Raw genomic sequence first — 27,218 nt, forward strand, 5'->3', positions numbered from 1 at the left:
CTGGTTCTCTGCTTTGGGGTGCCATCAGGCTCAACATGGGCCAGTGTGCAGCCACTACACAGAAGAGCAAGTGCCCCCATGTAAAGGATTTACAAAGTCTGAACAACATGCCTGCTGTTCATAGAATGGCCTAGAGAGTGTGGGACACTGATATGAACAGAGTAGCTTGTCAATGTTCTATTTCACAGTTGTAATCTAAATAGTAGGAGCAAAACAGGGACACAGGGTGGTTATAGAAAAGGCCTGGAAGACAAGGAAATGTTTTGTTATGTTCAGCTCAGTGACTTGTATCTCAAGGGAGCAGTAATTCCTCTGACATTTAGACCTGAGGTGAAGCTTCCTTCTAGGGCAGCACACAGGCCGTTTCCTTCCTTAGTAAGTCTGGGTTCATACCAATACAGCTTTGCCAAGGGATATATTGCCAGGCTTTAGGGGGGAAAACCCAAAAAAACCAAAAATCATCTATCATTGCTTGACATTTGGAGCCAAAGTTCCTCAACATGTTCTGGGGATTTCAGGATGGCTTACAGGCAGAGCTTCGGGGCCACACGGCCAGAACAGCTGGAGAGGCAAGATCTGCTTCCTCAGTGACTCAGAGTTCATAAAAGCTGACAGGTTACACTCTTCTCTTCTAGCAAAGCATAAGTTGCACTGAATGCAGAAAGAAAGCAGCAGTGAATGGCCACAGAGCCATGAACAACCACAGGACCCTATCACACCCTCTCTTAGCTGTGTTACCCTTGTAGCAGCTGATCACGTGTTCTGCAATCTGCCACAGCAGGAAAGGGGCTACAGGGTGAGCCAGGTTTCCTTTACTATCGCTTATTCCTTGCCCAACAACAAACTAACTAAGACAGGGGTGCGAATACACACAGAAAGAACAAAATATATATAGATGAAAAGGTTTTGTGCAGTTTTTTTTTACTAAGAACAAAACATGTGCACACATGAGCTATGGTATATGAATTGCAAAAATTCTATTGATTCCAGGTGATGAGTTGAAAGTTTATAGATTTGCTATCAAATTAGTATTATATAATTTAGGATGATAAAATCACTGCAAAAAACTTAATATTTAACACTCCTTTACTTTGAGTGATGGTAAACACAAACATAAGAACGCTTTAAATTGGAAGACAGCAGAAAAAATGGAGAGTGCTTATACTTCAGGACCTTTCAAGGAACTTTCTCCTCTGTTTTAAAAGGAGACCCACATGCTCATCCCCACTGCTCAGATTAAACCACTGGCACTTCCTATCCAAGGCACCCTTGATCTCTTCAGTCCCCAGGGGTCTGCACAGGCTTGTAGGAGCCCTGGTTGCACCCTTTAGCATGCTATTCTAAGATGAGAACTCTGAGAAGCTTCTTTTGGGGATCACCTAGAATGCCATTCCCACCACAGCTGGCTTTGGGTTCATCACAGGCACCCTGATGGACCTGAACATGTACAGCATTAACATAAAACACAATGGGTACCTGCCCAAGGCACCCCAATCTTGGGCATCCATGCTCCTAAAGACAGTTTCCTTCTAATTCTCCAGTTTCTGCCCAAGTATGTTCTCCTTGGAGAGGTTCCTCTTGTCTTGACTCTTGTTCATCCCCAACTATCAGTTTTACTTGTTCACTGAAGAAAAGGCAACCAGTTAGCCTGTGCACTCCTTAGGTATTATCTTTGACATGTGTGAACAAGGACTGGGCTCCTGGATCCCTGATGCACTACAGTGGTCCAGGCTTCTAGCACTGGACTTGGCAGACAGTCCACAGGAAATGTTTGTTTGGTAAATGAATAAATGCAATTAGTACTCATACTTAGGACTGGTTATTTAGTGTTTTTCAAAATTCAAATATCAGGTTTATATCAATGAAGCAGCAAATTCCAGACATCAGCTATGACACCAAAGCAGTTCAGGTGTTCCCCAAATTGCACTCTGGACTTCAGTGTCCTAGTGAACGTTAAGGGAGCAACTGGTTATTAATAGCCAGCACAGGCACATGTATACAGTTGAAAAACGTAGTGAAGATGTTCAGAAATCTCCCTCCCATTTCCTTATTCTTATTAGAGTCTTTATTTCTGACCAGAATATCAGCAGTTTGCAGATAGAAATAGTCGCTAAATGAGCATGAGTTATTCTTCACGTTTTTCTATCATATTATCTGATTACTGCTTTAGATCATTTATTTGATTAACACAAATAAAGAAAATATAAAAGAAAAATATTTAAATCTTGATAATGATCAGTATAATAGGCTCTGTTACTATTTTTTCTCCTTTTTATACTAAGTCGTCCTTTAAGATGTCAAATTGTCCATTTTATGAGCTATTTTAGGGTTCTGGCACCTACAATCCTGATGTAATTTCCTTGTGGCTTTTTAAGGAGATTCAGATCATTATCTTTTCAACTTTTAAAAATATTTTTTTTAACTGTTCCAATGGTACCTCATTATTGATTAGTTGTAAGCATTTATTTTGTGATATACTTGATAAGTGAGAGGATAATATGATTAAAAAAAAATCACAGTAGACTGCTACAAAATAGAATTTTCTTGTTTCAAAGGACTTTTGTTGCCTTGATCCAGGATCTCTGACTGACAGGTGTCTAGCTCATCCCAGCTCATATGCTAACTGACAGACCAATTGTTGGGCAGGTCTTTCTCATTTTTGTTGTGAAGCTTCTCTAAGTTGCAGTTTATGTGAAATTAAAAATTCCACGCTGGAGGCAGAACCCATGGCAGCTATAGATTACGTCTGGAATGTTCTGGAAGCCTCTGCAGAGAAGGCTACCTCCAAACCGTCCCTACCAGCCTGGACAAAGCAGGAGAGTGTACTGGAGGGAAGAATGCCGGCTGGTCCCGGGGGAGGGACCAGATGGGACCTAATAGACCCTTTCTACTACTCATTTCTATGATAATTTTAAGTTGCCACATGGCATATGTATTTTTTTTTTAAATCCAAAGGCAGAATATTAGTCAAGAAATAACCACCATTTTAATGAAAGGTATTTCTGACAAACTATCTCTCTCTACCCAGTAATACATCACTTTCAATCAGGCGAGAGAAGTCTATGGAGAAAGGTCAAATGGAATGTGTTTTTAATCACTATCAATACAAATTAGAAACAAGGAGATTCTAAGTTTTATTAGCAAGCTAGATGGTTTTGGTAGCAGTTTTATAAAGTCACTCATGTTAATTTCTTTTTTTTTTCTTTTAGTTAGAGATATATGGATTTAAGGATTATACATGCCAACTAGTGCTTGAGAGAATACTTATAACTGTGAAAGACTCCCTCTCCTCTCAGTCAGGTATAATTGTCCTTCCTCCATCCTTCTGAACCTTCTGCATTTTTTAGGTGCTGTGTGTAGTTTCTAATGTATTAGTCATTTCCTTTGCTTCTGTTTTCTGGTGCTCTGAGTGAGATTTTCAACAACTTGTTACATATTCATCTTTCCAGAGCAAAATGTGACTTTAGGTCACAGAGATGAACCTGGGAAAACTCCCGAGAAACCTGAGCCTGAGCCGCATGGCAGCTGCAGGCCTTTCAGACACAGGCTGGTGAACCAACTAGGAAAACAAACTCTACAGTCAGTGAAGCACAATACCACTCTATTTCACAGAAATCAACAAACACAAGTGTAGCCTGGGCCTGAAGCCCACTTACCTCTCCTGAAAGCTTGCCAGAAGTCTACCCTGGGGAGGGTTAATAAGTTACATGTTTACAGCAAAAAAGATACAAGCTCTGATAGAGCGGGATGAGGCACTTCACCGCTCTGCTGGCATTGATGCAGGTGGCACAGATCAGGCCTGGCAGCAGCTTCCCACTCACGATCGCTCCATCGAACAGGGGCCCAAAGAACGGAACCTGAGGATTCAACACGGGGGAAAAAAAACTATGGGTAAACCCAGCAGGAGTTAAGACAGAGATAAGAGGATGTGCTCGACGTGGAAGGCTGGGGCTGAGCACACAGGCTGCCATCCAGACACACAAACCTTTTCAGAGCAAGTAGAGGGCTTTCAAGTCAAAGAGCACAGGACTGCTCCACCAGGCTCTCCATGAGCCTGTAAGGCCTTGTAAGGCCTTCTCTTTCTGTAAGGCCTTGTAAATGGCAAATGATTAAGTGCCTCACCACTACCCTGTGCTGCCATTCACAGAGGTGGCATTATTCTTCCTACATGCCTATGCCACGGGACAGGGCAGGTACACAGATGTTCCTCACTCCACTCTCCTGCAAACAGTCTTCATTTTTTCGAACTGCCCATCCTCAGCTTCTAAGATCCCACATTATCTTCATTCGCTTCTACCTTTAAGAGAGGCTTGGTTTTCTTTTGCTGGATCCATGTCTACCATGTGGGCAAACCATAATGTTCATGGAGGTCTTTTTGGATTTTTTTTTCATTTCTCCACATGTGGTATGTTGCATGTTTGTGGATGTAGGTATATACATCCACATATGTGTGTGTACATGCAGGTAGAGGAGACCAGAGATCAACATTCTCGGGTTCAGTTGCTTTCCACCTTGTTCTGTGGAGACAGGGTCTTGCACTGAACCTGGCGTTCACTCAGCATCAACAACCACAGTGACACAGGCCAGTTGTCCCAAAAGCCTGGGACGCTGAGGAAGAGGAACAGGAATTCAAAGCTACTCTGGGTAATATTATCAAAATATCAACTCTCTCTGTCTCTGTCTCTGTCTCTCCCTCCCTCCCTCCCCACCTCTCTCTCTCTCTCTCTCTTTCTCTCTCTCCACATATATAAAGAGAATAAGTCTAACAAAAGATGTGCATGACAAATATATTTAAAAGTACCCAAGAGTGGTAACATAAATTCATGGAAACCTGAATAAACTCAAAGTACAATCTTCGTGGGCTGGAAGTTTTTATACTGTTAAGGTGTCACTTCTTCTGAAATCAAAATTCAGATTCTTTATACAAATACAAACTCAAGTAAAATTCTGGTTTTAAAAGTAGACATGTGCTCTTACCCCTCTTACTCCTTTTACCTCTCTTACATCCCTTGCCCCCTCTTGGGCTCTCCTCCCTCCCCCTTCTCTCCATGTGGTCATGGCCCGCCTCTGCTTCTCTACTCTCTCCTTCTCTCTGCCTTTCTCTGCCTCCACTATCCCCCTTAACTCCCATCCCATGCCCTGAATAAACTCTATTCTATACTTTAAAAAAAAGTAGACATGTATTAGGTGCTTCTAAATTCATACAGAAATGAAAAGATAGAAACTAGCTATGACAATAATGATATGATTTATATTACCTGACTTAGAGGAATAAATATAAAATTACAGTAATTAAGCTATTAAAACATTAATATCAGGATAGATAGACTGACAGATGAAAATATACAGCTGAAGAATAGAAGCACACATTATGGCATCTGCTCCACAGTAAGGCAGGACATTGATGGGGAAAAGGAAGTTTGTTTCGATACAGACTCTGGAACAAAGGGAGAGTCAGATGAAAAAAATGAACCCTGATCTCCATTTCATCACACACAAAAATCTGAGCTGGGTTTTAGATGCAATATTAACACTAGTCCTACAAAAGAGCTGACGAGATGGCATTAGGGAAGGGCGCTTGCTGCCCTGACGGATGGTTGATTTCCCAAGCACACTGTGGAAGGATGAACTGATTTCTACAAGTTTACCTCCCCACCTTCATGAGTGTGCTATGCACGTGCTAGAATAAGAAAGCATCAGGACCAAGCTAGATATATCCCAAGAAGATACGTGTGAGTTTCCACTAAAAAATTAATGTATGAAATGAGGAAAGTAAGCTGCTCATTTTGGAACATGGCTTTAAAATAAGTGTTTCACTAAACTCAAAATCTATTTATAAAAAATTCTTAGCTATCTAATAAAAGAGAACTTCATTTGTTGGGCATTTGAGTATTTTTGCTCTTGTGGCCTGCTGCTATTGTATTGTTTCCTGTCTTATAGTTGTGTTCTGAATAAAGTTTCCTTGATACTTTGTAGGACAAACAAAAGACAAAAAACAAAAACAAATAAACAGTAAAATAATCCCTCACTAAACATCTAGTAAACTATGGCAATGGCGAAATGCTGAAAGTTTGAAACATGTGTGAGTGAATGTGAGAACATTTCCATTAGTGAGTTTTGTCAGGATAAGAAAGAAAGGAAGGCAGGGGTGGGGGTGGGAGTGGGGGTGGGGGTGAGGGTGCGGGTGAGTGGGTTAGAAGTTGGAAGGAAAGAAGCAAAAAGACCTTATTTCAACTATTATATCATATAATTATAATAAAGAGTCCATGGAAATGGTCAGAATTAGAGGTCAATAGATAGGAGAATGAACTCACAAATTTACTTTTCTATCCTTAGCAACTGTCCAGAAAAGAAGACAACAGCATATATTATTATTATTAAAATATCACAAAAATATGAACTCCAGAGGACTAGGTCTTATAAAGAAAAATAGAGCAATAGAGCAAAACCTTCAGAGAAGTAGTCTAAGTAAATGAGATGATCTCTCATGCATATCTTCTACTATATATGAAGAGAAGACTCAACTGTACTGTAGTATCTCATAATTCACGGATTTAATGTGTTGCATGGTCACCTGAACAGCTGGCTACTGAGAACAGCTATACAGAGTTGAAATAGGCTAAGGGGAGTAAAGACATTCCTTAGGAAGCGTGGGGCAGGGGCTTGCTTTAGCTGTAGGGAAGCATGTTCTAAGCAGCAGCATAGGGAGAGAAATTTACTAGAGCATGCCACACAGGAGCCACAGAGCCGAGGGAGAAGTCACCTCCAATGCTGTATGATGACCACTGACAACTCATTTATGGAACTACTTGAGACGTATGACCCTGAATGGGGTGATGCTGACTTGTGAGATGTGGCATATCCCACGTACCAATAACCCTAAGACGGTGGTGTCTTTTTTTTCTTTGGTTAGTATAAAACTGAAGTCTAGATTTAGATCTAAGGAGTGAGACAGGGCCTTTCACTTTACTATTGTTCTACTGTTCCTCTGATGTTAGTCTCTAAATCTTCGATCCATCTGAACTTTCTGACCAATTCCTGAATGCCTTACCCTAGTATGTTGACCAAAGCCATGACTGTTAACAAACTGGCTTTCCTTACCAGCTAGCTGCACGTTAGAAAATACTCATAGAGCTCCTGCCATGTCTTTCATGACCCAGCTCTGACTTAGAAGCAGCACACAACCTAGAAAGTACAGCCCAATCTAATTTATACTCATCAGGCTGTGGAGCAGAGCTGGACAGATTTACATCCAAGTTCTCTCATTTGGTCAGCAGAAACACAAACGCAGCTTTTTGCTGAGAAGTAGTGATCCCAAAGTTTATAGTACCTGTTACCACTGTCAACAACACCAGCCTATGGTATATCTAGCTGCTAGAGCAAGGACAATATTTGGGACAAAACTCCATTTGATACATAAGATCTCCCAAGGACTCCGCTGAAACATTTTGATGCTCCCAAGCAGAGGTGGGCAATGTTTCATAGACAACCTTCAGTTTTAGAATCAGAATATTGCTGTATATGAGCCTACTTAAAATCTACTCCTTGCTGAACAATGCCTTCTTCCCTGGTTGGCCAGTTAGACAGGTATTGTACTCATAACAAATGCATGGCCATGATTTTGTATCTGGCTGGCACTGACTATATCATGCAAGAAGACAGTAATGTAACTGCTGAACCTCTCATGTTTGTCTTTCCAGTGGATACAGATAGATACTTGTAAGCACACAAATATGAAGGGACCTTCAATAGTATGCATCTATATACAGAGGATACTGATATAATTTTTAGGTGGTTCTTGAAAATTAGATGGCTAGAGACCAAAATGGCAAGTCTGGTAGAGAATTCATGATTTCACAGTAGGAGAATACCTGCTTACAGCACAGAACGAGGGATGTAAAGATGAGGTCTGTGAGGTTAAGAGCCATGGCCGTAATAAGCACAATCGCCATGAAGAGGTCACTGTATGGTACCGATCTGCACAACTGTGAATTAGGAGGTAACTTTAGATTTAGAGCTTAAGTAGAGAGACTATAAAAAGCTTCTGCACATGGGGGGTAAGGGGCACTTAGAGAGTTGTCAGTGGTTTGAGCAAATCAAAACTGCTTTGCCCATAAATGCTTTGTTAACTTCCCTCCAAAGAGGTTTCACAGTTGCTCTAAGGGAGAATTGCTTCATCTGGACTTAAAGGGAACTTTTCAGGGATTGATTAGAACTACAGATAACATGTTTTTCCATATTTCTCATCAGCCTTCTGAGAGAACCTAAAACAAAAATTAGTAGTGAACAATGATGAAAGAATCACAGACAATTCTGGGAATAAAGAAGCATCATTATGAAAGGCCAGAAAGGCTGAAGTAACCTCTAGGTAAAGCAGAGACCAGAGATCAGAGGCTGCTCCTCCTCCAGGGATGCCCAGTGTAGGACACTGTCTGGGACTTCCTGGAAAAGTTGGAACCCATAAGTCCCTCTCTATCTCTGAGAGCTATGTATGATGTCTGGTCACAGCTTTCTTCTGGGGGAATTCCACAATCCCATAGGAATTATGAACAGAAAGGGAATATTTACACTTCTGCTTTTAAGCCTGAGATACTGAAGTAAGAGATAGGTAAATCAATTATATTTAGTATTAGAAGATGCTTTTCCTGCTTGGGGAAAAAAAAACAAGACAATTTGTGAAATGTAAATGCATTACATTTGAAGCACGTTTCATGTGCTCTGTGGTTCAGGGGATGGCAAGGGAAACGGGGGTGTCTTCAAGAGCATACAATTCTCTTTAAGGGCAACACTCTTAAGGACTGGTCTGCTCAAGAAATGGCTCACTGAATTTTGTTAGTTTCCTGAAAGATGAGAAAAAGTAGATTTAAACTATTTTGCAGAGCCCAAGGGTCTTAGACACAGTAAATAGTTTCCAATTAATGACTAAGTCCTATTGGGAAACAACATGACAACTCAATGAATGCCTTAGAAAGTAAGCTGGTTACTTAATTTGTTCCACATACATAAATAGTCTATGCTTTAATTAGTCACATGATTATATTAAACACAGAAAAGGGGTCCTAATAGCTTAGGAGCATCTGAATTGATAAGGAATTAAATGGCTGTGGCTGAGTTCAGAGCTTAGAGCAGCTATAACAGAGCATGTCATTTTTCCAACTCTTCTATATCCCCATTTTTACAGAACTCAGTGAAGCTTGGAGTGTGTTGCTGCTTTTCTCAAGGTCATCAAAATCAGAATATTGGTCTAGACTCCATTGTGACCCAGGAAGCTCTACACAGCCAGCCAGCACTCTTCTATTTATTTTATTTTATTTTACTTTATTATATTATATTATATTATTTATTTATTTATTTATTTATTTTCTATATTATTTGTTTTTATTTATTTATTTTCTATATTATTTGTTTACATTCCAAATGATTTTCCCTTTCCCTGTCCCCCCCCCCCATAAGTCCCATAATCCCTCTTCCCTCCGTCAGTTCTCGAATCAACCCCCTCCTACTTCTCTGCCCTGGTACTCCCCTACAATGGATCAAGCATTTCTAGGACCAGGGACCTCTCCTTCTTCTTCTTGGGACTCATTTGATATGTGAATTGTATCTTGGGTATTCAGAGTTTCTGAGCTAATATCCACTTATTAGTGACTGCATTCCATGTGTGTTCTTTTGTGATTGGGTTACCTCACTTAGGATGATATTTTCCAGTTCCAACCATTTACCTAGAAATTTCACTTATTCATGGTTTTTAATTGCTGAGTAGTATTCCATTGTGTAAATATACTACATTTTCTGTATCCATTCCTCCAATGAGGGACATCTGGGTTCTCTCCAGCTTCTGGCTATTATAAACAAGGCTGCTATGAACATAGTGGAGCATGTGTCCTTATTGCGTGCCTGGTAATCCTCTGGGTACATGCCCAGGAGTGATATAGCAGGGTCCTCCGGAAATGACATGCCCAGTTTTCTGAGGAACCACCAGACTAATTTCCAGAGTGATTGTACCAACTTGCACATGGCCACATGGGATGTCTTTGTTTCCTCACTCTTGAAGGTCAGATCTAGCTCAGGACTTTGTCCTCTCTGCTTCCTACCTGATGAGGGCTGTAACACCTGTTCCACTGAGTCTCACTCAATTATGATAACAGAGGAGCCTCTAGATCCACAGGAATCACTATGCAATATTCCCTTTATCTCTGATCACTTTTATTGCTCTGAGGTTGACTGATATCGTTAGCTTACCTTTCTTCTGACTAGTGGTCTATCCTTCATTTGCCTTTATTTCAAGGTTTTTGGTAGGTTGGTAGGTGACTTATTGTTGGGCATTATTTCCTTTTTTTTTTTTTAATGCACTTGGACAGTGCCTGTATTTTGTTTCTACTGCTAAGATTGAACCTAGGGCATTGTACTCTATGACTGATCTACACTTCCTGCCTGTCTTATTTTTTTAACTCATATATTTAGAACACTGATTATGAAAGGATCAATGTGTCATGTTATTTTAGTTTTCATTTTTTGGTCTTCCACTTCTGTCTTCTCTGATTTTATCTGAATATTTTTATGATTCTATTTGTCTTCTCATTTATCATATCAATTACAATTCATACTTTAAACACTTTTTAGAGGTTATCCCAGGTTTTAAATACTTTTATAACTAGCCAAAATGCTCCCTTCTCAGGCAGTACAGGGACCACTCCCAATCCCTGGGATCCATCCTTACATCACTGTTGCTACCTTTCTCTTGGACTTATTGTTGCTATTACTCTGAGGAACATACTGTGCATTTCATTTTACCTTCATGCACTCCTTCCTTAAAGCTCTCCTTTTTATGGAGATGCCAGGTATTTACTTGTGTATTCAGTGGTGTCTGGGTGTGTGCACACGCACAGATGTGAAGATTGAAGGCCAATGTGTGTCATCACACTCACCTTCCACAGTATCTTTTGAAACAGAGTCTCTTACAGACCCTGCAGCTCGCTCACTCAGCTGTGCTGGCTCCCCAGTGAGCTCCAGAGAGCCTCCCATCTCTATCTCCCTCAACCAAGTCTCCATGTTTATGTAACAAGCACTCTACTGACAAAGAGCCCCTCATTTTAGCCTTCCATTTGAAGAATTTAACATTTAATGCAAGATAAACTATGGGCCATAAATTCCTTCAAACATTGTTGCCGTTTAGTTAAGGAACTTTATTTTTGAAGGGTCATTTCCACAGATGGAGGATTCTGGGTGGTATTTTCTTTCATCAGTCCGAGTGTACAGCTTGTCTCTTCTTGATAACATGGTTTCTGAAGAGAAATCCTGTGTGATGTTACTGTCTGTGTCTCTGTAGTTGTCTGTTTCCCTGGGGCTTCTTTCAAGGATTCCTCTTTGTTTTCTGGCCTCTGCCCAGGTGTACTTTGGTATTTATCTGAACTAAAGAAGCCTCTGTATCCATCATCCCTTCACTGTTTCCTTTGCTTTGTGATACTCATTCCTACTAGAAAATTTACTTACACAACCACTTATTTACATATTGACTATTTCCACATTGCTAGACCAGGCATTGGAAAAAATTTTTAAAATAAAAATAAAAAAAAAAGCAAAGTAAAAAAAAAAGAGCCATAAGAACGATTTTCTACTATCTTTAATAATATGCTTTGAAAGTTCATTTATAGCTTATTTTTTTAATAAATAAGTGTTATTGGTCAGGTGTGGTAGCATACACCTTTCATCCAGCGCTCAGAAGGCAGAGGCAGGTAGAGTCTGTGAGATTCTGCCTCAAGCAAAAAAAAACAGTGAGCATTCTTTCTTATATGCCTTATACAAAAGGAAGAGAAAACAAAGCAAAACAAAACAAAACAAAAACCAAACCAAAACAAAAAGCAAGGTCCTAAACTTGAGTTTGTTTCCTTCCATGGTGGAGCCCAGCACACTCCCAGCACTGGGCAAACTGGTCAGCAGGTGTGTACTGCGTGCAGGGCCTTAGGAAGCTGCATGAGTTGCCTGGAGTGTGTCCCGTGTCCGGGGTCAGAGGCCCTTCCTGCTGTGGAAGCTCTAGAGTAGAACATGAGAGCCGCCTTGCTTCCTGCACAGACCCTGGGCTCCTGGGCTGCAGTCTGCTATCTGGTGTATGTCTGCAAAGGAGATAAGATGAACCCACAAGAGGAAAACAGGTATGCCGAGGACCAAGGAAGAAGCAGGAAAATAGTGCCAACGTTGTTGAAAAGCAGATCTCAAAAGCCCAATTCCTGTGAGGTAGAAGCTAAGTTCCTAATAGCATACAGTGCTGCTTCAGGTTTTCTTCCTTCTGTTCTCAAGGCCCTTTTGTAAAATAAATGTCCTTTATTCTTTGGCACCTGCTTATGGGTGACTCAGTCTTTCAAAAACTGAACAAAAGTGATAATATAAATCCATAGTGTCCAGGAAAGTCCTCTATTAGCAGTGCCAGTTTGATTTTAAAACAATATCTGCAAGCAGCTGCTTCTTAATATAGTTCTCATTGCCACTCCTTTACTAAAATCAATGTTAATAACATATGACTCAAGTAGAACACACTGCAGCAATCCATTTAATAAGTTAGTTTAATAAAATCTAGTTCTTTGGTATGTTCAATGATCTTTTCTAAGTAAATAACTCTTAGTATTTTCCAAAGTTAATTTACTTCCTTGAGAATTCTCCAGAATATTTAAGGTACATGATTGAATCTCCAAAGGGTGGTTTGACTGAGATAAATATTAAAGAAAATTATAATGTGAAAACAAGATAAATTTGCAACCACGCAGCAAAGGCAAACACGCTTCCTGTATAATGGGGGAACTCCAGCAAGCTTCAAACATTTCCTTGCAAAAGTATAGATGCCCAAGCTGGCCTCTTCTTAGTCTTATGTGCTTAAATGCTCTTGTGACTTCTGGCACATTAACCTTCTGACTGGCATCTTCTAGGCGCTTGCTCCAGACAGAGATCCTGAGCTAGGCATCACCTGGAAGGAGGATATATTCCTACACATCTGCAGGCATTCATGCATCTCCATCCCATACCCCCCCAAAGCTACAAGAGAGCCAGCATCCTATGGGTGGTCAGGATAACTTAAGAAAAGGCAAGGCAAAGGGCCTTTAAGTCACCCACTGTCTTGTGGGCAAGTCTTTCATGAATGGCTGACAGATAAAAGAAGGCAAAAAAAAAAAAAAGTCTGATAATTATGCATCTCTTTTCTATGATCAAAATTTTACTGTGTTAATATTTATGGAGATGGGAATGGAAACTAACTTAACAATGAAATAACGCTGCAAAACACATTGAGTTTTAAAGAAAAAGGCAGAGGTTCAATACAATGCTCGTGAAGTGAGCAGACTTCTCAGCCCTGAGGGTTTGCGCCCTCACACAAACACACCCATGCTTCTTCAATGTAGCATTTTACAAATGTGGGGCATTATACAGAAGGGGCAGACTCTGCCAGTCACATAATTTGTATATTTAAGGGGGGGTATATGGAGTGAAAAAGCGAAATATGTTAAATTTCAAAGGACTTGGAAGTAATGCTGCCTGTGAGCTTGTATTACAAATAGCCCCACATTATCACATAGGCTATTAATGAGGCCAAGTGAATGAAAGTACAATTTGAATATGCATGACTCTATCCAATGAGCAGGACATTTGTGTACTGATGAGTTTTTCCCCCCTCCCAAAAGGGATTAAAATTATTCTTAGAGAAGTATGGCTACCCAGAAATGAGTAAAATAAATGTATTTGGCCAGAGTCACATTATATTCCTATAAAATATACAGGTGGTAAAAGATTGCTGCTGACTCTACCTGCAGTCTCTGAAATGTATACATATTCTGTCTTCTAAAGGAATATTCTTCAACTCAAGCAGCTGCATTACTATGATTTCTAAGGAAAAATAATGATTTTGGTGGAGATTCCTAAAAGTGGACAAGGTTAAGTAAACCTTTGAATACAAAGCCTTCAGTTCCACTGTAAGGAACACTAGTTAAAAGACTGGGGAATGGGTAAATTATTGCACCAAATGGCTGAGAATTAATCTCTGCTGACTAGCTGTAATCTAACGAGGCGTCTGTGTCCCAGGGAGCCCGCAGCATGTCCCTGGCGGTATGTGCAGTGTGTCGAGTCTGCGTGGCACCCTTTGTCCTCGCTCACAGGCGGCCTTTCCCCTCATTGTCCATAATATCCTCATGCATCTGGGACGCGTGGAATGCATTCATACTAACAGACTTACCATTGTTTTCTCTCAGAAGCTTTGTTGAGCAAAGACTGCATCACGGTTACTGATAATTATATTGCTTAATTAATCAAGACAAAAAAAATTTGCAAATCATTGCCTGGTTGCCAAGCAAGGAGATAAAAAATGACAACAATACAAGCTGAAGCAATATAACAAAAGTAACAGCTATCTGATCAGAAATTCTTATATAATGAAGCTATTAATGCTAAATCGGTTAATGTTAGCATTGCTCCAGGTGTCTCTACTTAGATGCAAACAAAAAGGCTAACATTATGGATATAAAAGGCCAAATGTTGCCATGGATTCTGTAACCTGATAGAGAGGACAGCCTTTTCATTTGATTAGGGAATGCAATTTAAATACCAGGGACTGAAGCCAAACAAACAGAGTTTCCCTCTGAAAGCCTCTTGCATTCACCCTGGGGTCAGTGGTTGGTGAACGAAAGGTCAGCTACACTTGCCCTGGAAATGTCTGGATTAATTTTATTACATTGTAATGATTTGTACTTTAAATGTAGGGATAACACTAAGTTTTCAGTTTCCCATTATTCTCTTCTTCTCTTTAGGCTTTTTAGAATTAAAATATTAAGAAACCAATTTTCTGAATTCATCTTGTCAGAATTGATGACCAAGTTTATTCAAATTTAAACATATTTTATAGAAAAATTTAAAAGATATTAATAATATTTTATGTATCTTATGCTATGCTGAGAAATGTCACTTTTGACACAGCAGAGTGAAATGAAATGCTTTTCATGTTCTTCATTCACTTTAAAAATAAAGGAGACATTTTAGAGGACTATCCTGAAGATGACCTAATAAAACTAGTTGCACACTATTTAAAATAATTTTGTTTAAAAATTTGAAAGCTAAAAAGTATTAAATGTTTTACTTTGTTAAGATTAAAATTATCACTTTAATTCTTATACATAATTCTGTCTTCACACACAAATGCAGATATTAGCACTGAGCCATTAACTTACAGCACAAGACTGAAAACCTGCCATACACAGGGGTTTGAATCAGAGAAGCACAGTGTCTAATATAAATTCTGACATCTTCTGTCTACGGACAGAGGGAAGACTCCCTTTTATTTTATGAGGCTTTCCTGGATTGAGAGAGCCCACACACTGGAGAATTAAGGTATCTGTTAAACTCAGAACTCTACTGATTGTACTCTGATCATAACTATATATAAAATGTCCTGACGGCAACCATAACTGCAACAATGGCTAACATGGAAACAGCTTATACCCAGGTGCCAGGTAATGTCTGAAGCACTTTTTTCACTTATTAGCACATTTAATACTAATGTAACACTTTAGGTTACAAGTCTAAATTAGAACAACAAATTTCATGATCTACTTTTTAAAGTTTAAAAACAATTTTCAGAATAATGCTGAGCTCCTCCAGGAGAATGATTTTGAGATGTAAATAAATATTAATTTTACTATCAGACTGAAATCAAGTCTTTTTTTTCTTAAAGAATGGCCCATATGCTGAATATATTTAATTGAAAACCTAAGAAGACTCTTCTTAATGAATTAAACACAAAATATGTCAATACAAAGCAGCAGTATTAAAATACCAGTAAAGGCACGAGGACGGAAACTGCAGCTGTCAGTACATAGGACATAGACCATTGGATTGTTCCAGTCAGCCCCATGATCAATACCAATTGACATGGCTGAATTGATTCTCTAGCAAGGTGCTTTGATTGCTAAGCCTCATCATGCAGGCTCTGCTGCAGGGCACCAGTGTCTTTGTGGACACGTCCAGAGTCCTTCAAGACGGAACACAAGCAGCACCAGTCAGGGTCAGTGACCAATGCTCATCTATCAGACAGGCCTGGATTGTGGACCCATGGTTTTTCCCCAAATAACTAAGTGATTATGGCGTCCTGTCAATTCTTACTTTAATGTGCCCCAGTTAAACATTATAATATTCTTAAAATTATAACATTTTAAAATATTAAAATTACTTAAAAACCCATACATTTTTCTAATATAATTTTCAAATAATACATCATGAAATTTTGTGCTCATGATTAGAATTCTTTTAAATATCACAGTTCATATTAAATTCTTAGTTAGCACACACAGTTGAGATATTGGTAACATTCATCTGGGTTTTTGAGGACCGTGAATCCAATAGCAAATGAAGGGGTCAGGGCAATAATGGAGGAAGCATACCTCAGGCTTCTTCGTTATTGTGATAAAGAACATATGATTCTTCATTGGGTAAATAATGATGGAAACGTCTCCAAAGGCTGTTGGGATAATACCCCTGCGGTAGTCCCTGGAGTGTTCAGACCAGACGATGTGGACCTCGTCATTCCCCAGGTGACGGAGCTGCAATAGCAAATTGACTCTTTATTAACTGAGGTGCTAACAACAGTTTATGAGGGGCTGTGGCTTACAAATTGAATTAGAAAACTCAGAGGCCAAAAATATTTTAGTCCAAATCAGGCTACTATACTGCTTACTAAGGATTCAAAAATGTACTATTCTGTAAAACTTTGGCCCATCTGCTAGGATGCAGGTTTGGTTCTAAGATCACACACAGAAGCTCCAAGGGCACATTCTAGTAGGATGCAGGAAGACATCTTTAAGGTCTCTTTTACATAGAATTCTGTTTCTACATCATCTATCCTAGAGTGCTGAGAATGTTTCTCAACAAAAAAAATGACATCACTTTTTCTAGTCATTATTGCTTTAAAACTTTAAGCTTCTTTAATCCAGTGGTTATTAAGAAATAACAAAGTGAGATAATACAAGCTACTCCAACACAATTGTTGACAATTTGTAAGAAATTGGTGCTGAGATAAATTTTTGAGATAAAGAGTGTAAGAAATTATACTTTAAGGAAATAAATATATTTAATTTAAATTAAAACTTAATTTTGGTGGGAATACTAGCATCTAGCTTTTAAAGATGTCCAAAGTGTTCACATGAAATGATGTCTACCCTTCCTAAAGACTATGAGTAACTCTACCTTTACCTCATCTTACAAGAAATGTCTGCTCAGGAATGCTCTGCCAAGTACACACAATAGCACCAGAGAGAGGGACAGAGACAGTGGCCTCCACTCATGATTATCTAAGCCAGGGACATCCAACACACACACACACATACACACACACACACACACACACACACACACACACGTGTGTGTGTGTGTATGTGTGTATGTTTATATATATATATATAATGTGGCATTTCAATGACACAATATGTACACACTAAGACCTACACAATCAATTTATAATAAACAAAATCACACACATATACACATGCACAATCTCTTACTTCTATAAGTAAATTTACAGTTTTGTGTTGGGATGAATTCAGTTGGACATTCCTGATCTCAGCTCACATCAAAAGCTATCTTACTGATATATCTCAAGTAATTTAGCTCATTTATTTTGACATTTTATAAAGAGACTATGAACTCCAAAAAGCCACAGATTCTTGGTGTCTTCAAGAAGGCCTTGGGAAGGTCTCCAGAGACCCTCACAAGTTCTTCTAGGGCAAGCCTTTGCTAGATGCAAGAAGATCACTGATAAACTGCCTCCGTGGTGAGCCAACCAACAGAACCTGGCTAAAGCTACAAAGAAATCATTTGAGAAAGCCTAGAAGCATAACTAAAGGGAACAGGTGCAGTGATGAGAATATTGGCTTGAACTAAAGTTCTGAAGCTGTGCTGTGTGGCAGTGGCAGGGCTCAGGAGTCGTGAGGGATGAGGTGTCTTCCCCAGAACAGGGAATGCCATCCAATATCAAGAACAAGGGACCAAACTTAAAAGAGCCTTAATAAAAGTGATGTTATGTCAGAGCTTATGTTCTAGTTTTATCTATAAAAGCAGCAAAAACATACTCTGGAATCGTGTACATTTGAAACATGTTGGCATAGATATTATTATTTAGATGTGATTTGATCATAGAGATACCCAAGATGACCCCAACATGGCCTCTTTTCTAGTCATCAAGTTTCAAAGGCAGTTGTTTGTTGCAGTGCCTGCTTATTTTACACTCTCTATACTTCTGGAAGAGGCTGTACACATCAATTATTTACAGAGACCTGCGTCTGTACTTTGGTGCTTATATGGAGTAAGGGACGGGAGTCAACTGGTCTGAAGAGGAGCTCTAGAAAGGCGAAGCTGTGGGAGCCCAGCACAAGCAATAATGTTCCAGAACAACTTAATGATGTGAACAACTTTTGTAAATGCAAACACTACCCAGTACATCTTTCTTTTCCTCATCACTCAATTATAATCCACACAAGTACTAAAAGTTCAAAAGGTAGTTGGCAACCCCCCCCCCCAAAAAAAAAACCAAGTATAGTCAACCTAGCTCTAACGCAAAGGTTTCGTTGTTTTCTTCCTAAGGCACCAAGCTCTCATGGCTGAGGGCACCCCTCTAATCCCACGTTCTCTTCTTTGTTCTTCAGCAGTACTGACAATGGAACTTAGAGTCTTATGTAGTAGACTCTAAGTAAGTATGTGCTCTACACTGCTACTCTGAGTTGCCATCCAGTTCTATTCCCTGAGATACTACAGACTCCTGCCTGCCTATCTTTCTCATTTCTAACTCAATGGACAAAGACCTTGAAGCAGGGTTTTGCTACTCAGTCCTTCTACAGTGACAGTATTTGAGTTATGACTGCCAATGAGACTAGATGGACAGGTTTCTATGGTAAATGTGGATTAGATCTAAATGAAACTTTGGGAAAGATTTAGAGCAATAGGAGGTAACTGTAAGAAGTAGGGTTACCCTCAAGTTCAGCTTACAGCCCAAAGAGAGTTGACCCTATACCCTTCTCGTTATGATGTTGGCAAAAGCAACATAATGGAGACAATCCACTTACCAGACACTGTTCGACCTTGCTGCTACCATACAATGCCACACCTAATAGCAATAGTCTCTCCTTTTCATCCACAAGGGCAGAGTACAGCACTTACTGAGATGATACACTGAATGCTGAAATTTTGCAGTTGCTCTGTCTCTTTCTAAATTGTGTTATTCAATTATATAACCCAAGTAAACCTCTCCTAACTTTATTTGCATCAGTATTCTGAGAAAACTCCAGCATTAGGAGAGCAATCCACACTAATTGACCCTTCCTCCTACTGTGGCAATTCAGCAATTATGGAAGAACTATTTTTGTAATATTTGCTCAGAGCTGCTTTCCATGTCATGCACCTTAGATTTCTGGACATGTTACAGTTTAATTAACTGAACCACAAAACCAAGAGCTAAGGCCACAGGACCAATTGACTGGTACAACTGCAACAAAGTACAAAACTCACACCCTCTGGAGTCTATGATATGAATCCAATAAATGAAACTGATGTGGACAAACTACCCACAACAGAGCACAGCATAGTTACCCAAATCAGAACATAAGGGAATATTCTGGAAACCTAAAATGGCACTCAATTCAAAGGGGATTTCAATTAAGAGATGTCACTTTGTGAGTTTTACAGAACTTTGATTATAGGCCTCTAAGTTAAAAACTCACCCACACCAGGCAGTGGTGGCCTTTAATCCCAATACTTGGGAGGCAGAGGTAGGCAGATTTCTGAGTTCAAGGCCAGCCTGTACTGCAGAGTGAGTTCCAGGAGAGCCAGGGCTACACAGAGAAACCCTGTCTTGAAAAACCACCACCACCACCACCACCACCACCACCACCACCACCACCACCACCACCACCAAAGCTCATGCACAGGTTTGCTCAGGGACAAGTCAACTTGACTGGAGGTATTGACTTCAGGAGGAAATGATGCCTCTTTAGAAGGGAGCTGCATTCACGTTAACTCCTGCTTCCACTATGCAATAGGGTCCATGGTTACCATGCAATAGGGTCCAGGCTTACCATGCTCAGAACAAACAGGCTCTTGAGCCTCAAGAAATCAATCCCGTGCCCTGCTATCCTCAGTTCTGACTAACAGAGTTCTAAAGCACCTCTGCCTGAGCTGTTCTGCCTGCTGCTGCCAGGCTGCACGCCTGCACGACACTGGTGACACTGGTCATGGTCCACACCTAATAGGCTGACCTCCTTTCCCGACTAATTGCATTACATCGCCAGCTGGCTCCAGAAGGAGTCGTCTGTTTGATTGAAGAATCTGGGCTCCTCAGCGGGCCCGGCTGCTACTTGTACTAAGTAACAGTCAGGCCTGACATCCCCATTGTTCAGCTGACAGTGCGCCCATCCTAAAATCTAAGTTTTATTTGTAAATTAACCAAGAAACTTCCTGCCAGAACAGAGCTGCTTAGAGACTGATAATGTGGGCCTTTCATCCCTTTCACTCTACTGTATCACTGCCAATTTGTTTTTCATGTGGCTGGCCAGCCTGAGGCTATAAAAGCCTTGTAAGACATAAGTGCAATTATAGTCCTGGAGTCAAATGAATTGGACAAATCCAATAGCACAGCTCTGTCCCCACTCTGCAAACCCCTACAGCAGTTAGATTAGCTGTGAAAAATCTAATCTAGCTAGAGCTAACAAATTTCTGCAGTGAAGGATCAAGAGTTCAGTATGGGGTTGCAACCGTATTGTGGAATTGAAAAAGTCCCCCCATGACAGGGGCAGAACAGAGCATGAATCACTTTAGAATTTTGCAGCTCATTTTTAAGCTGTTAGGGACAATTTAGCTGGAGTAAGTCAAGGAACCGGGGGCTGCTGTTATGTGACTGATTTTTTCTGTCTAACTGTGAGACACCCTGGTAAAGAGGGTTTATAGTTAATGATGCTAAATCTTAGAGCTGCAAAAGGTTTCAGCTGCTTTTTGAATATTACAGTGGGGAATCTCCCGTGCAGACTAAGCCTTGGGGCTTTATTTATAGCAGCATTATGTCAAGAAAATAGTAAAAAACAAAATAAAAAGCCTTTCTACTTAAGAAATACTTCAAAACAGTTTATATGTAAATCTGTCTTTATCACATAATTGTCAATCATGAAAAATTATAGAATTTGGGGACAATATGCAGAATATGAAGACATTTACAAGGTACCCAAGTTTTATAAAACCTGTGAATACAGCCTAGGGTTCTAGAATAGCAGAGAGCTACCAGATAGCAGGGCCCTCCTTTCTATGAGCAGTGCAGCCACCAGAACCCAAGACAGACGGGCAGGCAGCTCCTTCACACCTGTGGGAACCAGCACATGGCTCGCACTCCCACTAGCTGTGTGGTTCCCAGCCCTGGGAGGCCAAGGCAGTATGCAGTGCTATGCTGGTGAAAGGCTTCTGAATTTCTGAATGCAAATTGTGCTTTATGCATCTGAGACACTTGATCACTATGGAAATTGTCTATGACCCCAGTTCTGATGATGTCTCACATGCACAGTTGTTCATCATGTATGTAGTCCAGACATCTGTGGCTATAGTAGTGAAAAGGCAAAACTGGAGACAAAAGAAATGAAGCAGATACAGTAGGCCCTATGAGCTAATATCAATCATCTGGCTAATGGGGCAGGGGAAAAAGAATCAATTATACCAGTGTAAAATGACGAGGGCTGATGGCCAGAGAGTCCCTACCAGGTATCGGGCTAAGCAATTTTCTGGCATTGTCTCACTTACTTGACTAAACAGTACTGTGCTATGGGCTCCATTTTTAATCTCATTTAATACATAAAAACCAGAGGTACAAGCTGGTAGAACAACTAAGACACACACTTGAGCCTTGGCTGGCAAGAGCTCTAACCATGCCACCACACTCCCAATGTGCAGCCTTAGTACTTGAGATACTGCCCTCAGTTCCTTATATCTGTGCTGTTTGAGGAGAGTGGGTGTCAAATAGGAATGTAGGCTCTGTCACCCACTAGCCCACAGGGAAAGCACATGCCACAATTGCTTTAGGATGCTGTTTATCTAGAAATTTACAGGACTAGTTTTCTTACCATACTACATTTTTCTCTCATTAATGTGTTTCTCATCCCAAAACAGGGTTTTTTTGTTTGTTTTTTTTTTTCCCAAGTAAACACTCTATAGTCTGGGGAGTTCAAGGCCCTGCTTTTTTGTTGGGGTTCCTTTGGGAGTAGCAGGGAGAACAAAGGGATAGCATTTGAGGTGGGACATCTAGGCAGCAACATATCTGCAGGTAGGGTCACTCTGACAAACACTGAAAGCTCATCATAGCAGCCTTGGGAGTGGGGTGGTGGTGGTGGTGGTGGTGGTGGTGTGGTGTGTGTGTATGTGTGATGCTTTCCTAGAGTCTTACCAGCACTTTTTTTATCTTTTGCAAAAAAAAAAAAAAAAAAATGGGTATTTTGTGTTGTGGCCTTTGCCAATTTGTGAGGTAAAATTATTGTTTCTCAGGTAATTAACATGAAAAAAGACCCAAAAGTAGCCAAACCAAAGACCCTTTTTTCTTCCTAGTCTTTAACCTTAGGCCTTAAGGTTGTGCTAAGTTAGTATTTTAGATTTATTACAATTGTAGCCAGAGGAAGAGCGACACTTTGAACCCTGGGAAAGCAGCGTTAGTGTACCACCAGGGCCTGGTCACCATCTACACCTAGAGAGTCTCACTTGTACACAAGTGCAGTGAGGTGTTGTCTCTGAGAAGCCCCCTTACCTTTTTGGTGAGTGAATCATCTGAATCTGATGGCATCCGAGTGGAAACGTGGAAAATTACTTCCACGGTCGAGGTAGCATAGTACGGTGCCGTCTGTCCTGTGCTGCCATTGCGCTGAAGACCACCCATAAACCCACAGTGGGTTGAGAGATCCACCTGATGGAGGTCACAGAGCAAAAGGTGAGGGTTAAAGTGAGCTAATCTTATTCATTAGGCAGGAGTGTGAGCTGAGAGAATGAGCAATTTTCATCTAAATATATTTCATTCTGATTACAAACAATATAAGGTAGACAAAATTAATTTTTAAAGAAAGAAATGAACATCAAAAACGAAACTGGTCTGTACCGATGCTATGTGAAAACCACTATCACAATGTAAGGAGGGCCTGCCTCAGCACTTCAGTGCCTGCCTGCTGTGAGCCCAAGATGTGCTATGGCATATCCAGACACAAAACGCAAACCCCCACCCCCCAAAAAAATCCCAAACACCACCACCACTAACAACAAAAACAAAAATTCCTCAGCCACCCCTTGATTTTTGATGTACAATTCTTTAACTCCTTCCCTCATATATATGGGTATTTACATAGCTACATGTCTGTATATTAGATCCCCCTTATCTGTGGAGATCAGTCTCAAGAGTTTCAGCAGTTACCTGAAACCACAAATAGTACTATACTTTTTCTCTGTCTGGAGACCTACAATAAAGTTTAATTTATCACTTAAACAAGTTATTAACAACTAACAAAAAACAGGAAAAAAACTGTCTGCTATAATAAAAACTGTATGAACGGGGTATCCCTTTCAGGTGTATTCTACTGTGCCTTGACCTCTTCAGTCATTGAAAATACTGCATAGTCTGACATATCCACATTGCTAGCACCACAGACAACACACACACACACACACACACACACACACACACACACACCTTTCCTGCCCACTCCACACCACTTTTCAGATTCCAGGGATAGGCTTTCCTTTAGGTCTATGTTCACAGGAGGCAGGTGTATGCCTCTGTGTATATATCCATTACTGGACCTTTCAGTAAGGAAACCCAAATCCTTGTCAGCCATTCTGGACTTGTGCATTAGGGAACTCAGTCACAGCCAACGGCATTCTAGTTCCAGATTCTCACTTTATCCAGGTCCTCCTTCAAGTTTCTTTTAGCAAGCCATTGCTTATTTTCTCAATCCCCCAGTGGCCACTCTTATCTTCTTTTGTCACAAACTGCAGCCTTGAGCCTATATGACTCTACAGTTCTTAAGCAAAGCCAATGAAAAGATCTTACAGGGAAGCAAAGATCCACATTTAGAATAGTAAAATGAAGCAGATTTTAAGGTCAGTGCAATCTCCAAGAACTCTATGAATACTACATTTGAATGTGAAGATATAACTAACATGCACAACTCATATCTGCTTTAAATACTGACAGGCAGCAACCACATAATGAATGAAGTCAATTACCTCCCATCCAAGACCAGCAACAAAGTCTTCATATGCTTGGCTTCCTCTTTCATTGGCTAGAATGGAGCATTTGTCTTCTTGCCCTTCAGCAATGTAAAACACTGCGATTTTATGGGTCTCGCGGCTATAAATATTTAAATTTAAAGGAGTTAGAACCTCTGTGTGTGTGTGTGTGTGTGTGTGTTTGTGTGTGCGTGCGCGCGCGCGCGCGCGTGTAGTTTTGTTTTACTGTTATGGCCAGCATGACTTCCAAGGTCAGTCACTATTTTATGGTGGTTGATGCATGAACTTATTTGAATTCTGCAAGCCCCACTTCATAAGATGACCAGTGTTATCACTGTATCATCTGCTTTGCAGAAGTGACCAAAAGGAGATACAAGGGTAAAGAAGCAGGAGGGTGCACTTGAGACACTGGAGACACTAAAACAGTAGCTTTCAGAGTACATTACCCATCAGGTTCTTTCCATGCTTGGTGATGAACTTCTTCCTCTAAAGCATTCCAAGCAGACAGCTATTGTGGCTAGGTATCAATAGAGCTATGAGACATGCTATTTTATGAGAAATAGAAACACTTAGGTATTTTCTTTGTGAAAGGATGTGTTCTGACTATTGTGAGGATATTGTATATGATGCACAGTTGTTCTGCATAGAGTCTTTTGGAAACTTTTGGATATATAAGCTCCTTACTTGCTCATGATAGATCTGTGGTAGTTTCCTATTAAATCATGTAAACATGATATGCACTTTGAAGGAAGGAGCCCTGTCTTTTCATCTCTCTGTCTCTCTCTGTTGGTACTTTTTTTTTTTTTTTTTTTTTAGTTTTTGGAGCATAGTATGGGCTCAACTAAGTCTCTGTTAAACTATCCAGATACATGACGGCATATCTGAATGTATAATGGCTATTAAAGTATTAAAATAACTGGAATCCACCCTATCAAGTTATTTGGTGATAGTTGGAGATAGTTGTTCAGATGAAGCTTAATCAAGAACCACTCCTTTGGCAGCACCAGTCCATGAGCATTATTGTACTGTAGCCTCAATGGTAAAAGAATTAGATCCCCACTTCCGGGGCAGCCCCACCCTTCTCACATTTGCATTACATCATAAAAACACTGCATAGGAAAAAGCATCAAGTGCTTCAGCAATACGGAAATGTTTCTATTGTCTAATTATTTAATATCTCAACACTGTAATATGATTATACATCCAAATTGGTAGATCTGGACTCCATATTTTAACAAATTCTCAAATATTTCCTTCTTCATGGTTATTTTCTACTTGTTAAGCAAGGCTAATGGAAGCTAAACTAAAATGTTATATAAATCACTGGAGGAGGCGCACTCTCTCCTATTCATTAGCTAGCTGTTCATCCTCCCATCATTCTCATGGAACAAATATATGTGAAGAAAAATCAGAAAATACAGAAAAGTAATAAAAAGAACAACTCTCAATTTGAACATGTAAACAAACAATATGGCTGCACCACTGTAGGAAATGGAAAGAGATGCAGTAAAGAAGAAACATTTTTCTTTGGGTAGTGATAGCCTCCAGAGTGTCCAGTCGTATAGTCAAGGCCTTAGGGGATGTAGAAACTGCCATATCATTTCCTGCTCTGAGAGATAGGCAGGAAACAACATGAAGGGTCTCCTACAACCTGACTGGCTTATCACAAGAACTGTAATAATTTGGCAGCATGGATGATGGTAACAGACATACTAAAAGGCGGTTTCAACAAAAGAACAAAAGCATAGTTACTTGATTTCTCTCCGCAACTATCTTTATATCTTAAAAGTCTTTAGCATTCAATTTACAAAAAAAAACAAAAACAAAAAACAAAAACAAAAAACAAAAACAAAACCCAACCTTTGGTTTCTCTGAAATACACCAGTGTTTTATCCTTAAAGCTCAGGTCTATTCCATCCTGGGTCCTTGAGTCCTCATTGACTCAGTGTAAGAGCACAAAAAGCTAAGCTCAAATGAAGGAGGACTGACTGATGTGGGTCTGAGGAAAGGTGACCTTTAGTTGTAAACATTCATCAAATTTCACATCCTCCAAAATATTAGCACTGCAGAGAGCCTGCTAAGATGCAGACAAGGTGCCTGGCCTTATTAGCACCAGGCTTTTGAAATGGTAATTACAACATCAACAGCACTTCCTATCTACAAGCTGCACAACCAGTGCATGAAGGAGCAGGTAATTCAGGAACACATATACATAAAATCAACAAGGTCACCTTCCTCCTTAGAATGCAGATTTTTCTTTATTACTAGGAATAGACCAGAAGAGTTCTGTTTTCTTGTGCTGTCAGGTTTTAAAAACCAAACAAGGAAAACATGACTTTACCATTTCCTTCACCACACAGTGGCAAGAAAGCACAGTAATTTGTATGTACAGCCCATCTCACACAGTATACAGACCTTAGCTGCAAGAATACTTTTTCTTAAAACATATGAAAAAGGTACTGTGTCCCCCAACCCCCACAGTGATATAAATTGATACCAGGAATAAATAAAAATGTCCTGAAAGTTGAGGGACAAGATGTGTTCTTGCATGGTATCAGACCAATCTATGGCACAGGCCAGATTTCCCTACAGGTGAAGAGCCCCAGATGGAGTTCAGGTTTTTAAAAGACAATCTTGAAAGATATCCTTTCCCATTAAATAAATTGATGTGCATTTAGAGGCCAAGACACCAGACATAAGTCCAGGAGTTGGGGTTTTAAGTGAAGGTTAATCAAAGGGCAGAAGATTGCCAATCAGCTATCCAAAGCCATATTTTACTGCAACAGCACCCCAGGGAGCTAATTCGATTGCACCTCATGCAACTAAAGTGCATTAACATTCAACAAATTGGCTACAATTACAAGATACCAGTGCATTCACTTAACACTGGAGAAGCAGGGAATAATTCAGCATGTGCTAGAAAAGCTGGGTTTAGGGTCCAAATGACTGTTTAACACTGA

The 27,218-nt window shown here is 40.1% G+C and overlaps 1 protein-coding gene across 3 annotated transcripts in view; it reads right to left on the minus strand.

Moving 5' to 3' along the window:
• Window positions 1-27,218, minus strand: part of Ralgapa2 (Ral GTPase activating protein catalytic subunit alpha 2) — a 294,943-nt gene that overhangs the window by 80,962 nt on the left and 186,763 nt on the right. For all 3 annotated transcript variants that reach the window (XM_052183817.1, XM_052183819.1, XM_052183816.1), the window contains exons 35-38: window positions 24,256-24,379; window positions 22,790-22,945; window positions 16,410-16,568; window positions 3,730-3,857 (exon numbers count right to left, since the gene is read on the minus strand). In XM_052183817.1, the coding sequence (XP_052039777.1) occupies window positions 3,730-3,857; window positions 16,410-16,568; window positions 22,790-22,945; window positions 24,256-24,379 (567 nt within the window). The remainder of the gene's footprint in view (window positions 1-3,729; window positions 3,858-16,409; window positions 16,569-22,789; window positions 22,946-24,255; window positions 24,380-27,218) is intronic.

The sequence above is a fragment of the Apodemus sylvaticus genome, chromosome 5 (genome assembly GCF_947179515.1).
Source record: "Apodemus sylvaticus chromosome 5, mApoSyl1.1, whole genome shotgun sequence".
Lineage (NCBI taxonomy): Eukaryota > Metazoa > Chordata > Mammalia > Rodentia > Muridae > Apodemus > Apodemus sylvaticus.